The sequence below is a fragment of the Delphinus delphis genome, chromosome 1, assembly GCF_949987515.2.
Source record: "Delphinus delphis chromosome 1, mDelDel1.2, whole genome shotgun sequence".
NCBI lineage: Eukaryota > Metazoa > Chordata > Mammalia > Artiodactyla > Delphinidae > Delphinus > Delphinus delphis.
Window position 1 is genome coordinate 32,386,442 of NC_082683.1, and position 14,902 is coordinate 32,401,343.

Genomic DNA, 14,902 nt, shown 5'->3' on the forward strand with positions numbered 1-14,902 from the left:
ACATGGGTTCAAGCCCTGCTCCAGGAAGATCCCACATGTTGCGGAGCAACTAAGCCCGTGTGCCACAACTACTGATCCCGCACTCTAGAGCCCACAATCCACAACTACTGAGCCTGCATGCTGCAACTACTGAAGCCCGCGAGCCTAGAGCCCGTGCTCTGCAACAAGAGAAGCCACCACAGTGAGAAGCCTGTGCACCGCAACGAAGAGTAGCCCCAGCTCGCTGCAACCAGAGAAAGCCCGCATGCAGCAACGAAGACCCGACGCAACCAAACATAAATAAATAAATAAATTTTAAAAAAAGAAAAGAAAGACTTTGTGAGACTGCACACCAGTCATATGGGGCCCAGATGAAAATGTGTGACGGAGCTGGGGAGAGGCCATCCTCTCTGTCCTTGCAAGGAACCACCACTGATCACCTGGAGTCCTGAGAAATGCTATGGACAGCAAGACATAGTGCTGTTGACAGAGACACAGCTTTCTCACAGTGCGCTCCATCAGCAATGGAAAATCGAGGCTCTTCCTAAAGTCTCAGGTTGTGGAAATAGACAAATGGGAAGTGGAGCAGGAGAGGAGGGGCGTGTAGCTCAGCCTCAGAGCTCAAAGAGTTGGCTTATGGAGCAGATATACATTTGCAAGGCAGTGGATCTGCAATCCACTGCAAGGCAGGGGAAGCTTTTAAATAATCACAAGTTCTCTATACTGAGAAAAAAAATTGAGAGTTGGCTGAAGAGAGTTATTGAATAGACTATGAGTTCACTTGAGACCCTTAGTTCATTTACATGTGACAAATAGTACAGAGCTAGCAATAAAATGGAGAACCTAATTATCCAGCTTTTTTTTTCAATTTTTATTTTACATTGGAGTATAGTTGATTTACAATGTTGTGTTAGTTTCAGGTGTACAGAAAAGTGATTTCATTTTACATATACATATATCTATTTTTTTTCAGATTCTTTTCCCATATAGGTTATTATAAAGTATTGAGTAGAGTTCCCTGTGGTGTACTGTAGGTCCTTTTGGTTATCTCAGCTTTCTTGATGAAAGTCATTTATTGAGTATTACCCTGAATTGGTAAAGTGTCTGACCAGTGGATTAGAAACTACTTTATTTCAATATGTGACTCAGAAGATGTGATCTCTTAGCAAGAAGATATACTAATGATATTCTCCCATAGCAACAGTCCCAAAATATTCACCATACCATTTTTTTGGTAGTATTCTGGGCGTTTTACCACAGTGACTATTCTAATATAACAGTTTAAAAACAAGTTTCTATTTTGTACTTTTATTTATGTGAGTTGGGGTTTCAAAATATTCTGATATAAAGATCAAGAAGAGAAATCACCTGGCAGTTGAATATATGTGGTGTCAGGTCTCTTCAATTCATCCCAATTTTCTGAATTCCATAGGTATAATGCAACCAAACTGTATCCAGTAGCCACTGAGACAGAGAGGGAACTCTTCTCTCTGGCAGTAGCTAATGTGAAATAGTTTTATAACAAGATAACACAGTCAGATTATGGAATAGAGGGAACATTTTTGCAAGAATTGTCAAGGAAAAATTCAAGACTTCAAAAACAAATATATGTCCTTGGGGAGAGAAGAAGTTTGCTTTGGCCATATTCTCAGACCCTGGGATATGCATTCACTTTCCTCTGCTTTTTTTTTTTTGCCACGCCACCTAGGATCTTAATTCCCCGATCAGGGATCGAACCCATGCACCCTGTAATGGAAGCATGGAGTCCTAACCACTGGACTGCCAGGGAATTCTCTCCTCTGTTATTAATAATAATAATAATAGCAGCTAATACTTGATGTATCAGTTGGGATAGGCTCCGTTATGCCTGGGGGTAAACAAAATTCAGTGGCTTAACACAAAGAAAGCTAATTTCTTGCTCATGCTACATATCCTTTATGGGTTGGCAGCGGGCTCTCACTTATTAGCTACTCAGGAATTTAGGATAATAGAGCAACCACTGTTATGGACTGAATGTTTAAGTCCATAATTCCCCAAATTCATATGTTGAGATCTTGTCCCCTAACATGATTGTGTTAGGAAGTTCAGCCTTTGGAAATTGATTAGGTCATAAGGGTGGAGTCCTCATGAATGGGATTAGTGCCTTTATGAAGGGACCCCAGAGAGCTCTATAGCCCCTTCCACCATGTGAAGACACAGTGCTAAGTCCCCTGCTGTGAACCAGGAAGCGGGCTCTCACAGAATCTTTTGGTGCCTTGATCTTGTACTTCCCAGTCTCCAGAACTGTGAGAAATAAATTTCTGTTTATAAGCCACCCAGTCTATGGTATTCTGTTATGGTACTAAGACAACCACCATCTTGAACGTTGATGGTTTCCATGCCAGAGGGAAAAAGAATCTGAGACGTCTCAAAGCAGTAAATAAATGCTTCAGGCATGAAGTGACACATATCCTTTCTGCTCAAACTCATTGGCCACATCCAACCTTAAGAGGGCCATGAAATAAAACCCTACCACGCACCCAGAAGGCAGAAAGCCAGAGATACTTAGTGAAGAGCATTAATTGTCTATTGCTCACTGAGTGCCAAGAGCTATTCTAAATATATTACAGGCATTACCTCAGTTCAGCTTCACAAAAATCCTATGAAATAGGTGGATTTAATATCATTATCATACACATTTTACACAGAGAGGTTAAGTTACATGATAAAAGTCATACAGATAGTAAGTGGTAAAGCTCTTTTAAAGCTTTAAAAGATTTAAATCCAGTCATTCTGGTCCCATAGTCTGTGTGCTTAACCACCAGACTAGGCAATCTCTCTCTAGATGGGAAATTTTGAGAAGGATTGTCATAGATCATGGAGAGCCACTAAAGGGTTTTTAATCAGGAGAGCTAGTCAACCAGATTTGCCATTTAGAAAGCTCTCTCCAAAAAGTGGGGTCAAGGATCAAATTAACTAAGGTTAGACTATAAGGCAAGAAGGCTATTTGCATAGTGCAGGGATGAAGATGAGAATTTGAACAAAGGCACAATGATCACAATTAACTGGGTAATCTTGAGCCTTTCTTTCATCAACTTGAGACTCTGTTATATCATTTTTTGAAAAATGATTATGTTAATACCTATCCTGATGGGGTTTTCTGAGGATTATAATATATAACATAAGCAAAAACTCTGATAGTACTAAGGCTCTTGAATCATAGAGATCTAGGTTAAAAATCCCAGCTCTACTACTCCCTAGATGAAGGAGTTTATTTTTCTAACTCTCAGTTAGCTCATTTGTAAAATATGTGTTAAAATAAGAAAATTTAAGTAAGTTAAAGTAAGAAAAATTATTACAAATGGGATATAGGTTGAGAAAATTAGCTTAGGAGGAAGGCAGAATTCCTTCTAGAGAAAGAACTGAGAGTTTGTTTAGGAAAAATACCTTAATGAACTTTTTTGTTTATGAAAGTCAAATCTCCTCAGGCATGGCTTAGAAGGAAAGAGCTTTAGACAGAGAATCAAATTGTTTTGATTGATAAAGTAATAGAAAATTTTAGTTTTTCTCTGATGAAAGTTTTCAGGGCATCCTGATGTTTGGGGGAAAGTAAAGAGATGGAGGAGAGTTTGCCTAGAGATAAGATAACTCTGAGCATCTGGTCTTACCAGCTTCCCTGAACCATTCTTCCCATAACAGCAGTGACCTTTTAAAACCACTAATTGAATCATGTTATTCCCCTTCCCCCCAGGACAGTGCCTGATACTTAGAAGTTTCTCAGTAACAATCTGCTAAGCGAATGAATGAATGGAATGAGTGAACAAAAACATTTGCCAGATGGCAGGTGGGTCCCTAAAGAAAAGGACAGCCATTGAGAAATTCTGTACTTACTACACTCTGTAGTGAGGGTGGCTTTGGACAATGGTGTTTAATAATCATTTTAAAGTAGTTACCTCTTCTTTTACTGTAATTACCCCTCCTCTCCACCCCACCTCCCCAAATAACCTTCAGTAAAGGTCTGCTGCACAAAACTGCACTATTTTGGGAGGACTGAGGAATGAAACAAGAAAGTATCTAGGCACCAGGCAAAACAATGCCCAAAGATGTCAGTAATCACAAGAGGAGACCTAATGAATAGGGGGACCAGGAATTCGGCAGGAGCATGCATTCCAAGTGAGAGGTAACCAGAATCCTCTGAAAAGCTGGGGAGGTTGTGATGTCCTCTTATCCTGGGTTAGGAGGTTGGGCCCTTCTATTTGGCTGTTGAAGGAAAGAATAAGCTGGAGGACTTTGGAGTATTCACAACCACCACGTTACATAAGGATGGTAAATATTTAACTCGTAGAGAGGTTTTGGGATTATATTGGGATAATGCATATAAGGCGCTTAGCACAGCGCCTGGCACATAGTAAGAGCTCAGCTAATGTTAATTGTTGTTTCCCTTCGCTTGCCTCTACTCTCTCCACTCGCTTTCCTCCGGCTCCATTCATTCTTTTCCAAGGACATGCAGGGGCGGGCCCACTTCCCCCTCCGCCCCACCCAAGCTCCGCCCCTCACTTCTGCCCCGATTGGTTCCTGAGAGGCGGAGCGGAGGGAAGAGCCCAGTCCGAAGCGGTGGGGGCGGGGCGCATGCGCGGGCTGGGAGGGGTGGAGGAGGAGAGGAAGAGCTGCCGGAAGTAGGCGGCAGAGGTGGTGGCAGGGCTGGCAGCAGCTGCCAGGGAAACCGAGGCGCGGGACGCACGGCTCACAGACAGGCAGGCCTGGGAGTCGTCTCTGCGCCCGGCACGCAGGAGGCCTGAGCGCCCCCCTTGCCTGGGCTGAGGGTCCCTGCCTGGTCCGGCAGCGTCGTCGGGACCCGGGTCTTTCCCTAAGCCCGCCAGGGGGCGCCGCGCTGAGGGGCTGCAGAGTGGGGGGCGGGCGCGGCTGACCCGAGAAGGGGTGCCGGACCGGGCGGTGGGAGAGGGCTCTTCCCCGCTCAGGAGGCGCCCCTGGGCGGGGGACCAGGAGTCCTCACCTCTGGACTGAGGCAGGGGTTTCTGGGGGCGAGGAGGGCGCGTCGCCCTCTGCCCCCGCCGGCACCCTGGCCATGACGGGCAAATCGGTGAAGGACGTGGATCGGTACCAGGCGGTCCTAGCCAACCTGCTGCTGGAGGAGGATAACAAGTTTTGTGCGGACTGCCAGTCTAAAGGTAGCGCATCCCTCCTGGCGGGCGAGGGGTCCAGCCTCCGGGCAGCGCGGGGGAGGCGGCCTGTGTGGTGAGGGGGCGGTCTCTGGAGCTTAGGTGGCCCGAATCATCTAAATGGTAACGCGTGCTACCGTTGCTGATGAGGCTGCTAGGTGTTCTGCCGCGCCGGGATTGGTGTGGGGAGAGGTTGGGAGGGCGAGTGTGTGTGGTTGGGGGGTGGGGCGGTGGTGGTGTGGGTGGAAGTGGCGTGGTGTGTGCAGGTGAGAATGTCTGTATTTCAGGGCTCTGAATGAGTTCTGGGCCGACTGTCAGTCCAGAGGCAGCCCAGAGCTCGCAGCCTTCCGCTTGCGAAGCTGGGGGCGAACTGCGGTGGTGCGCGCTAGGGTGGGGGTGGGGGCGGGGAGAAGCGAGATGACGGGGAGGAAAACTGCTTAAATGATTTTTAAAGGTGGTGAGCGTCGCTGCCTGCTATTTGGTTAGTAGTTCCATCTGTCATTTTACAGCCTTGCTGAGATCTGACAGAGCGCTTAGGTGGCTTTCCTCTTTCTGGATGTGTGGAGGGGGAACTGCCTTATGCAGTGACACAGTGCGGACTTCTAGACAGCCTAGCCCTGGCTTGTGGAGTGTGTTGGAGGCCTGATGTGTGTGTGGTGGCAGAAACTAGCAGACTGTGTCTGTAGTGCAGGATTGGTTTAATCAGTGCGGAGGAGGAAGCAAGGGATACATCGAATTTGTTGCTTTCATGGCCATCACCCTTCTAAAGGTGAAATATGACCATTGTAGATTGGCAGAGCCATTTAGTCTTTGTTTTCTGTGCCCTCAAAGATTCATGATTTGATACAATTACAAATCAGTATGCTACGAAAGCTTGGTTATTAGTGAAATATTTGCACTCGAAATTGATAGATTATAAATATTTTGTTTCCTTATTTTCTTTCTGAATTCTTTGGAATATAAATTGGAGAAGTTGGGAAAATTCTTTTCCTTTTTGGTTTGGGTAGAAAGGGATATATTTTGGGAGCTATTGTTAATTTACTTTTGTTCATAATGCAGTGAATTTGCCTGGATTGTTTGCCATATAGCGTGTTGGGCGTATAGTACACAACAAAGGTTCAATTGTATTTATCAGTATCGAGAAAGGAAGTACATGCTTAATTGTACTTAATTACCTTTTATTTTAGAGAAGTAAGGTTTTGTTTTTATTTTTTGTTTTTATTTTTGGCTTAATTACCTTTTATTTTAATTCACTTAATTACCTTTTATTTTAGAGAAGTAAGGTTTTGTTTTTATTTTTTGTTTTTATTTTTGGCTGCGTTGGGTCTTCGTTGCTGCACGCGGGCTTTTCTCCGGTTGCGGCAAGCTGGGGCTACTCTTCGTTGCGGTGTGCGGGCTTCTCATTGTGGTGGCTTCTCTTGCTGGGAGCACGTTCTCTAGGCACGTGAGCTTCAGTAGTTGTGGCACACGGGCTCAGCATTTGTGGCTCGCGGGCTCTAGAGCGCAGCCTCAGTAGTTGTGGTGCACAGGCTTAGTTGCTCCATGGCATGTGGGATCTTCCCAGACCAGGGCTCGAACCCGTGTCCCCTGCATTGGCAGGCGGATTCTTAACCACTGCGCCACCAGGGAAGTCCGAGAAGTAACGTTATTTAAGGAGAACAGGAGACAGATACTTTAATTTGGACACCTCGTAGGATATTTTAGTACCTTTACCAATGGATAAATGACATGTGCCATTAGGAAAGCAGGTCCCCAGACTTCTCTCCTGAATTTTTGCATTGGCAATAATTCATTTTAAAAAGTACTTTAGAATCAATTTACATTGAGTAAGTTAATTTCTTATAGTTGACTCTTGTGAGATCTTGTGCTAGATCTATTGGAAGATTCGGTTTAAAATTTAAGAGTATATCTCTTGGTTTTACTCAAATTCCCTTGTGTCCTCAGTTGACAGATCTTAAGTCACAGTGAAGCAACCCACTGGAGTGAGCATGGCTACATTTGGGGAGTCAGATGCCATTCTGATGATTAGTACCACCCCATCCCCTATTTTGCATACCACTCTTATACTTACTCATATTCCTATAAAATATAACACATGGAAGAGAGGTTGATTCATCACTTCTTCCTCCAAATTTTCCGTTGCTCTTTATCAACAGAATTACTGGGGATCAGGTAATAAAACATTAGTCAATTCATTCTTAATGAGAGCTAGTAACTGCTGGTTTGTAAACTTTATTAACTGCTCTTGATAGTAGAATTCTGGTTTCTGAAACAATTTCTTTTCACAAATTAGCTTTACATTTTGGCTTGGTGGCTTCAGTGACTCGGCCATTGTATTAAAAAGGAGATGACAATGTGTCAGTCAGTCATCTTTCAGTTAAGACATTTGTTGTGGCCTCAGTTTATCCAGTTTGTGAATTAGCTAGCCCCTTCCACTCTTTCAACTCCTTTTACTCATTTTCCATCTCCTTTTTCCTGATTTTAGTTGTTGTAATCATCATGTGGACAAATGTCAGACCATGGAAGGAAGAGACACTTGAATCTGTAGATTAAGTTAGCTGTTAAGCTCTGGTAAAAATAAATAATAATAATACACTTAGTGGGAGGAGGAATTTTAAAGCTGTAAGCTAAAATAAGGTTTGTACTTGAGTATTTATCTGTAGGTCTCATGTCCTTTCTTCCTTAGAAAACTGAGAGCTTAATTGTATAGGACCTGGTGAGTGACTGCTTGCTAATCCATTAATAAAAAATCAGATGATGTAGCCCTGAACTGCAGACCTTTGAGCAGGTATTTTTGTAATGTTCCAAAATAACTCTGGCAATAAATCTTTTTTTAAAAAATCTTAAACTGATTTAAGAATGATATTATCTTTAGATATGTAATTTGAACATCAGAATAGAGAATAAACATGTGTTCTCTTTGTATACTACAAGTTTTGTTGGTCCTGGGGTTTTTTAACTCTCTTGAGCATAAGACTCACCAGTTTCCGGTACCTCTAATGCATTGAAATAATTTCTGTGTGGGAACGGAGGCTGCTTTGGTATTGCCTTTAAAAAAAATGCTGTGACTTGCTTTAGGCTGAAAGATGTGGTTTCATCACCCAAAACCCTTAAGTTATTGTGACCTTTAGGGTAAAATTTTGGACTGACTTAAGTTGTGGAAGAACAGAGGACAAACATACTGGAAATTTCAGATATGTTAATGGTTAATTCCATCTAGTTGAGGCCAGGTCCCGTTTTTGGATAGACCCTTGGTGGGGTTATACTGGTCTAGGGTTTAGTCTTTAGCTCTGCAGTTGCGTATTTTATCAGTGTGCCTGGAATAACCCCTAATCAACCTTGTCAAAGACTGGTTTAGGACTTCCCTGGTGGCACAGTGGTTAAGAATTTGCCTTCCAATGCAGGGGACACGGGTTTGAGCCCTGGTCCAGGAAGATCCCACATGCCGCGGAACAACAAAAGACTTGTTTAAACTGGACACTATCTTATTTACGATGAAAGGATCTACCTTTCTGATGACCTGAATACTTATATACACTGTTGGGACACTCCTTTCTCAGTATCAAGGTTAGTGAAAAATTGAGAGCTGTTTAATGAGCAAAGAATTAGAATGGAAGAAGTTTGATGGTCTTGAGGAATACTTACTTCTAACTGTGAAATACCACACGGAATTCTGGAGTCTGACAAAAACTTTGTAATACCTTTTTACTTCTCTGTTCTTCTGCTACATCCCATTTCTGAAATGTTTCACTTTGAATCACCTAACCATTGCCTTTGTGCCAACTCCCATTATGTATTCTTAAATTTCAATTCACTCTTTGCAAAACCACTTTCATGTGGTTCAAAATTCAAAAAGTTCAAAAGGGAATATGTACAGTGAAAAGTTGTGCTCCTGTCCCTGATCCCTTAGCCATCATTTTCCAGTGCTTCTGCAAGTTACCACTGTTAGTAATTTCTTATGTGACTTTTAAGAGATAGTATATGCATGGACAAAAAAACTACATTTAAATATATTTCTTTTCAGTGTTTTTATGCAAATAGTAGCATGTTACCCACAGTTCATGGCACCTGGCATTTTTCAGTCCACAGTATAACGTGGAGGGCATGGATAGTCCCTCTCCATGCACATTAAAGAGCGTCCCCATTCTTTCAGGGTATTAAGTTGAAAGATATGCGTAAGTGATTTGGAAACGGCTACTCACATTGAAGTCATCTTAGAAAGTGTCCTAGGCCCATCCATAGCACAGGTAGGCTCACCTTTCAGGTGGCAAAGAATCAGAGCTGTAGACTTTTGATGTTGGAACATACAGTTAAACTCCATTACTCTGATTATTTTAGCTTTGTGACCTTCAGCACACTACCTTTCTCAGTTTAATTTTCCTCATTTGAAAAATAAAAATGCGTCGTAAACTAAAGTGTTACACAAATGTAGGCATTATTTATTATTACCATTGCTGAACTTGTTTATTTTATCTTGATTTTATTCATTTCACTTTCAGACTTTATTCCCTTAAATACTCTAGTTACTGGAAGCCACAGTTAGAATGACTCACTGAATAACTCACCAAATAAAAAACCACCTAGTTTTTAAGCCAAAACCATTTCCTATAGGACTTTATGGTACCCTTGAGGATGGTCTCTGGATGTTTCCTGACTCTTCAAAGTTGTATGAAAGGTTAGACCAGGGAATCTTTCTGTAGACATTTTTTTTTAATATTAGTCCCAAATTTTAACTCTGGTAAATTAATCTCTAGCTTTGCTTTACTTTTGTTTTCTGTCAATAGCTAAATCATTGCTTGTTAAATATCATTCCTTAGAAATGAACTTTCCTATCAATTTCTAATTATTTTAGCTGTATCTGTGGCACCTCTTAAGAGGTTTTTTTAAATTGCATCAGATCTGGACAACAGAAGGAATTTTCCTTCCATCTCTAGTTGTTAAATACCCTTCTCCAGCCAAAATCAAATAACTTTCCGACTTTTTATAGTTAATGTACCTTAACTCTGACGGTTGTAGTCAGGTTGACACAGTTTTACTGAAAGTAATTTATAAAAGTCCCCATTAGGTTGTCTTTTTTTTTTTTCCATTTGAAACATGAATTATTTTATTTATATTACTCTTTAGTTCAACAAATTTTAACAATATTTAAAAATTATCTAAATTCATAAAAGTAGTTCATAAATTTCAACATTTAATTATTATGTACATACTAGGTTGTCTTTTAATATTAACTTGTTAAACCTGTTCCCTGGGAGATACTTTCCTATTCGTTCTCCTCGCCATTATCCAGTGGCAGTGGGATAGATAGAGCGTACAAAATGCCTTATCTTTTAAGAACTCTTTGCAAGCCTGAGAGTACAATCCCACACTATATATATTCATTCAGAAAATAGTTCTTAAGCACCTGCTTTGTGTCAGACACTGTACCAAGACATGTAGATTAAAAGATAGGGCCTTTGGTTTCAAGGATTTTATAGTCTAATGGGCAAGCAGATGTGTAAGCAGATACATGATGCAATGTAGTAATTATCATTGTAGGATTGTGTACAGGGAGAAATGAAAGCATTGAAGAAAGCAAGAAAGTCTGCCTAGGAAGTCATGGCTCAGAGAGTCAAGTAGGCTATGTCTTGAATGATAAGCATGACTTTGTCAGGTGAATTTAGGGCATTCCAGGCAGAGGAAGCAGAATGTGCAGTAGGCAAGATGTGCTGTGCCGTGTGTGTGTGTGTGTGTGTGTGTATGTGTATGTGTGTGTGTGAGATTCTTTAGTATATTCTCACTACATGTTGGGGATTGGCAAGGGATAAGGTAGGCAGAGACCCATAAGGTTAAAATCCTAGCTCTGTAGTTGACTTGCTGTATGGCATTGAGATTATGAATATGCTTTAGACTCCCTGTTGTGTAAGAAGCCCCTAGTATTGGAAGCCCACCTGCTACTCAAATGGAATTATAAATATTGCAAACATGCAATGTTCTCTAACTGCTGAGTAGTAAGGAATGTCTGAGTATTGTGCCCACTAGATCTCCATGGAAGTGTACCCTCATGGGTACATTAAACTATCTTAGAGAAGTCTAGTGAAATGTCAGCAGTAGATGTCATGCCATTTCTGGAGTTGATGACGTTGAATTTTGAGGCTGAGCGTGCTCTCATACTCAAGCAGTCTAAGAGTGTTGAATATTCGAGTGTGCCCTTGGTTGTTCAGTGTATAGGATGTGTAAACAGGCAGTTGCAGCCACATCTCTCAGTATACCTTTCAACAAATCTATTGCTTTTAAATAAATCAGAAAATTTCCTTCCTTCTGCATTTTTCATCTGATGTCATTATGGTATGTAGGTGGCAGCTTTCTTGGGCACAGTTGTCTATATTACTGTTCACCACATGAGTCATTGTCGGTTTCTGTTCTGCCTGAAAATTCCATCTTGGAAATAATGTCATGCAGCTGGAGACCACAACACGTTACTCATTATGAACATTGCAGCTGGCTTTGTATGTTATGTTGAAAGCTACCTGTGCCATAAGGAAGAGATAAAGTGACTTATTAAGTGGACTCAGACTCAATTCCTCCAAATGATATCCCCTGTGAAAAAGATGCCCAACAGGAATCTGCATAAAACACAAATGTGTTTTACATTCTAAGCATACAGTGCCTAACTTTTGTCATTGTGTCTGCTTAAATCCTTATCACAGTTATACTTCTGTTTGAGCAAGTGGCCAGTTTAAGTAGATACTAACTTTGAAGAAGTTCTGTGTTGGCCCCTGGAGTGTGACAGTTCAGCATACCACATTGAAAAGGTAGGAACCAAGTCTATGTAGAGTAGAACCCCTTAAAGTTAATTCACTTTTACCAAATTCCTCTATTGTTAAAGAAATATTCCTCTGCTAGTTAACTTCTTAAAATTGTAACTTGCTACAGTTAACACATCCACTAGAATGTAAGCTCCATGAGGGCAGGGGTTTTGTGCCTGTTTTGTTCACTATAGTATTCCTGGCACCTAGAACAATGGTTGGCACAGGTCAGGCTCTCAGTAAGTATTTGTTTGAACAGTATAAATCCTTTGTTTCTTATTAGAAGAAATCCTTTATATGTTATCTGAATGTTTGTGTAATTCTTAGGAAAGCTAAGTTTTAAAATGTATTTTAAAGGTAGGGACCCTTCAGAGAGAAACAGAAAGCACTGTAGGTAGTACAAGCAGAGGGAATTTAATATGGAATAGTTTCCATAGGTGATACAAGAGCCAAGAAGGTCAATGGGGTGGTGAGACAACCCAGAGATTGGCAACACCTGGGAGCTCCTAGGGCCCTAAGGAAATTAGAAGGTGCTGGTGTCACCAAAGGCTAGAAGCCTGAGCCATCTGCTGTGAGCTAGAAGCCTGGAAAGAAGAGCTGTCTGGTGGCAGCTGGAACTCGGACCAAGTAAGATAGAGAGCATTACCCTGGCTTCCCTCCTTCTCCTGCCTTTCCTCATCAGTGCCTCCCATTGGTGGAACTTACTCATAAATCAGTTGGCAAGGGAGCCTGGGGGATGTAGTTCCCTGTGATAGTGTAGAGCAAGGGGAGGATCCAAGCTGAGACAGGCAAAGGCACAAAGGCACTTAAATCTCCAAGATGTAATTCTTTCTCCTTGTAAGTAAACAGTTATTTTGGACAAGCAATAAGAAGGATTTTCAGGCAGATAACCTCTTGTGCTTCAAAAGGATCTAGGATCTTAACTGTTGCCAGAACAGTAATTAGTCCTGGGAAGTAATGTAACTTTGTATAGTCACGTAACAAGTAATGTAAGTTTTATATAGGCATTGCCTATATAATTAGGATGTGCGGATTCTGTGGGATCTGTATTTGACTTTTGGTCTCCACCAGGACAATTTATCGTTTGGTTACTCAGAAAATAAGTTCCCACCCTGTTAATTCTGGGAAGGCTTAAGCATGATGTGTATGCACTGAGCTTGTCCCATCTACAACTAAAAGCTTTGAGTAACAAAGTAACACTTAAGATGTACAAAGAGAGTTTTGAGGATTGCAGCCTTAAAACGTGGTACAGATTAGACTTTCCTTGATAGTTAAGGAAGTTTTCCTTGTGCCACGTATTTTTTTAAATAGTTTGATCGGTTTGCCTGTGCCACCCGCCTCCTGATTCAGTCCAGTTACCACTGGGTGAGAGAGGTAAGATCACTGGACATACTATCTTCTATACTGAACCTGAAAAATAAAAAATATTTTGTCTTATTTGGAAGGTTGCTGCTGCTCCATTTAAAGACAAAGCTTCTCAAGTTATGGCTACTAGTTTTCTCCTTGATTATAAAGTGTTTAATGAGTTACGTGATACAAGTTTAGCACTTTCTAGAAGTGCTTTTTTTGTCAATCAGGTCACCTGCCTTTGGGCGCCTGCCACGTTAATGGAATTGGTGGAACTAGGCCAACAAGGGTTTTCAGTGGAGTGTGAGTATGTTTGCTTTTAGGCTGTTATTTTCCACAGAAGCTATGGATAAGGAACCTTCATTGAGTAAAGTTACCAACGGTAAAAAAAAAAAAAAAAAAAAAAAAATTGCATAGGTTTCATTGTTTTTCTGTTTTCTCCAAAAATTAATTTCCTCTTAGCAGGTACTACTATAATTCACAGATGTGATTGAAATGTAATTTGGTATTGTAAAAAGCGTATCAGCCTGCTTCCCAGTGTACCAGTTGTTCCCATGCAGTCCATTTTACCTTAAGAGGTACATCTATGCGTTTTTGAAGCCTCATGTTTAATAACTACAATATTTCACTACTGTATTTGACTCTTCCATTTTCCAAACTTTCTCCTTCCCTACCCCACTCTTCTGGATCCTATATTTCCCCACAGGCTTTGTGGATGCTGGTCCATTGATGGCTGAACTGCAGGTCCCTTCCCAGTGAAAAACCCCAGAGATGAGCCAAATCTGCCTTCATCTGTGGCCATCCATCAGTGTAAGGTTGCCCTGGAGGTTGTCTTCAGTTTGTCCACCACTCGCCTTGACCCCCATGCTCCCTCCTGTGTGGCTGAAACGCCCTGGAATCCCACCTTTGTAACATATTGCTGGGATTTTATTATTGCTGCTCGTTTTCATTTTCAAGTAATGTTAAGTAGTTTTCTGACCATTTTTGTTGACCGTAGCCCTCTTTTCCCCATTTGTATATTTCCTATGGATATTCTGGTTTGATTTTTACATACCTGTAGGATATGGTTTATTTAGAAAGTACTGGACTTCATAAGCCCACTTGGAAAATGCTCTGTTGATCCTTATTTAATTTCAAGTCAAAACTTTCAAAAAGAAATGTCTTAATCGGAAACAATGAGAACTGGATCCCTCAGGCTTCATGTCATTTCTCCACACCCAAAAAACAAATGTGTAACTTTCTCATTTTATCATGTGTTGAAAATAGTAGAGCAAATACAGGAGGAAGAGAGACCTACTGTCAGCTGTAGCTGATAAGCCTGTCCCAGCACAGAGATGTGAGAAAATAGAGCACCTTTTCTTTTCCTCTATTGCAAATAGCCATACTGTCTTTCACAGCAGTTGCTAGTGATGGGAAGACCATAAATCCCCATGCCTCTGTCTCAGAGCTTATACCTTTAGATGTGAGTTTACATGTTAATCCTACAATGTTACTTCCTGAAGTGCACACGAAGTAAATTTTAACTTCTTCCTCTTTTCTTGTCTTAGTGGAAGTCCCCTCTGTGTGTGTGTGTATTTAGAAATGAGATCTCTAGTGTTTCAAGCCTTGAGTTAAAAACTTTGTCTTAAT

At 41.3% G+C, this 14,902-nt stretch overlaps 1 protein-coding gene across 1 annotated transcript in view; it reads left to right on the top strand.

Annotated features, from left to right (window-relative positions):
• Positions 1 to 4,651: 4,651 nt before the first annotated feature.
• SMAP2 (small ArfGAP2) overlaps positions 4,652 to 14,902 on the top strand; it is a 47,650-nt gene continuing 37,399 nt past the window's right edge. Inside the window, exon 1 of the mRNA XM_060020098.1 lies at positions 4,652 to 5,147. Coding sequence (XP_059876081.1) covers positions 5,045 to 5,147 — 103 coding nt within the window. The 5' untranslated portion in view covers positions 4,652 to 5,044. The remainder of the gene's footprint in view (positions 5,148 to 14,902) is intronic.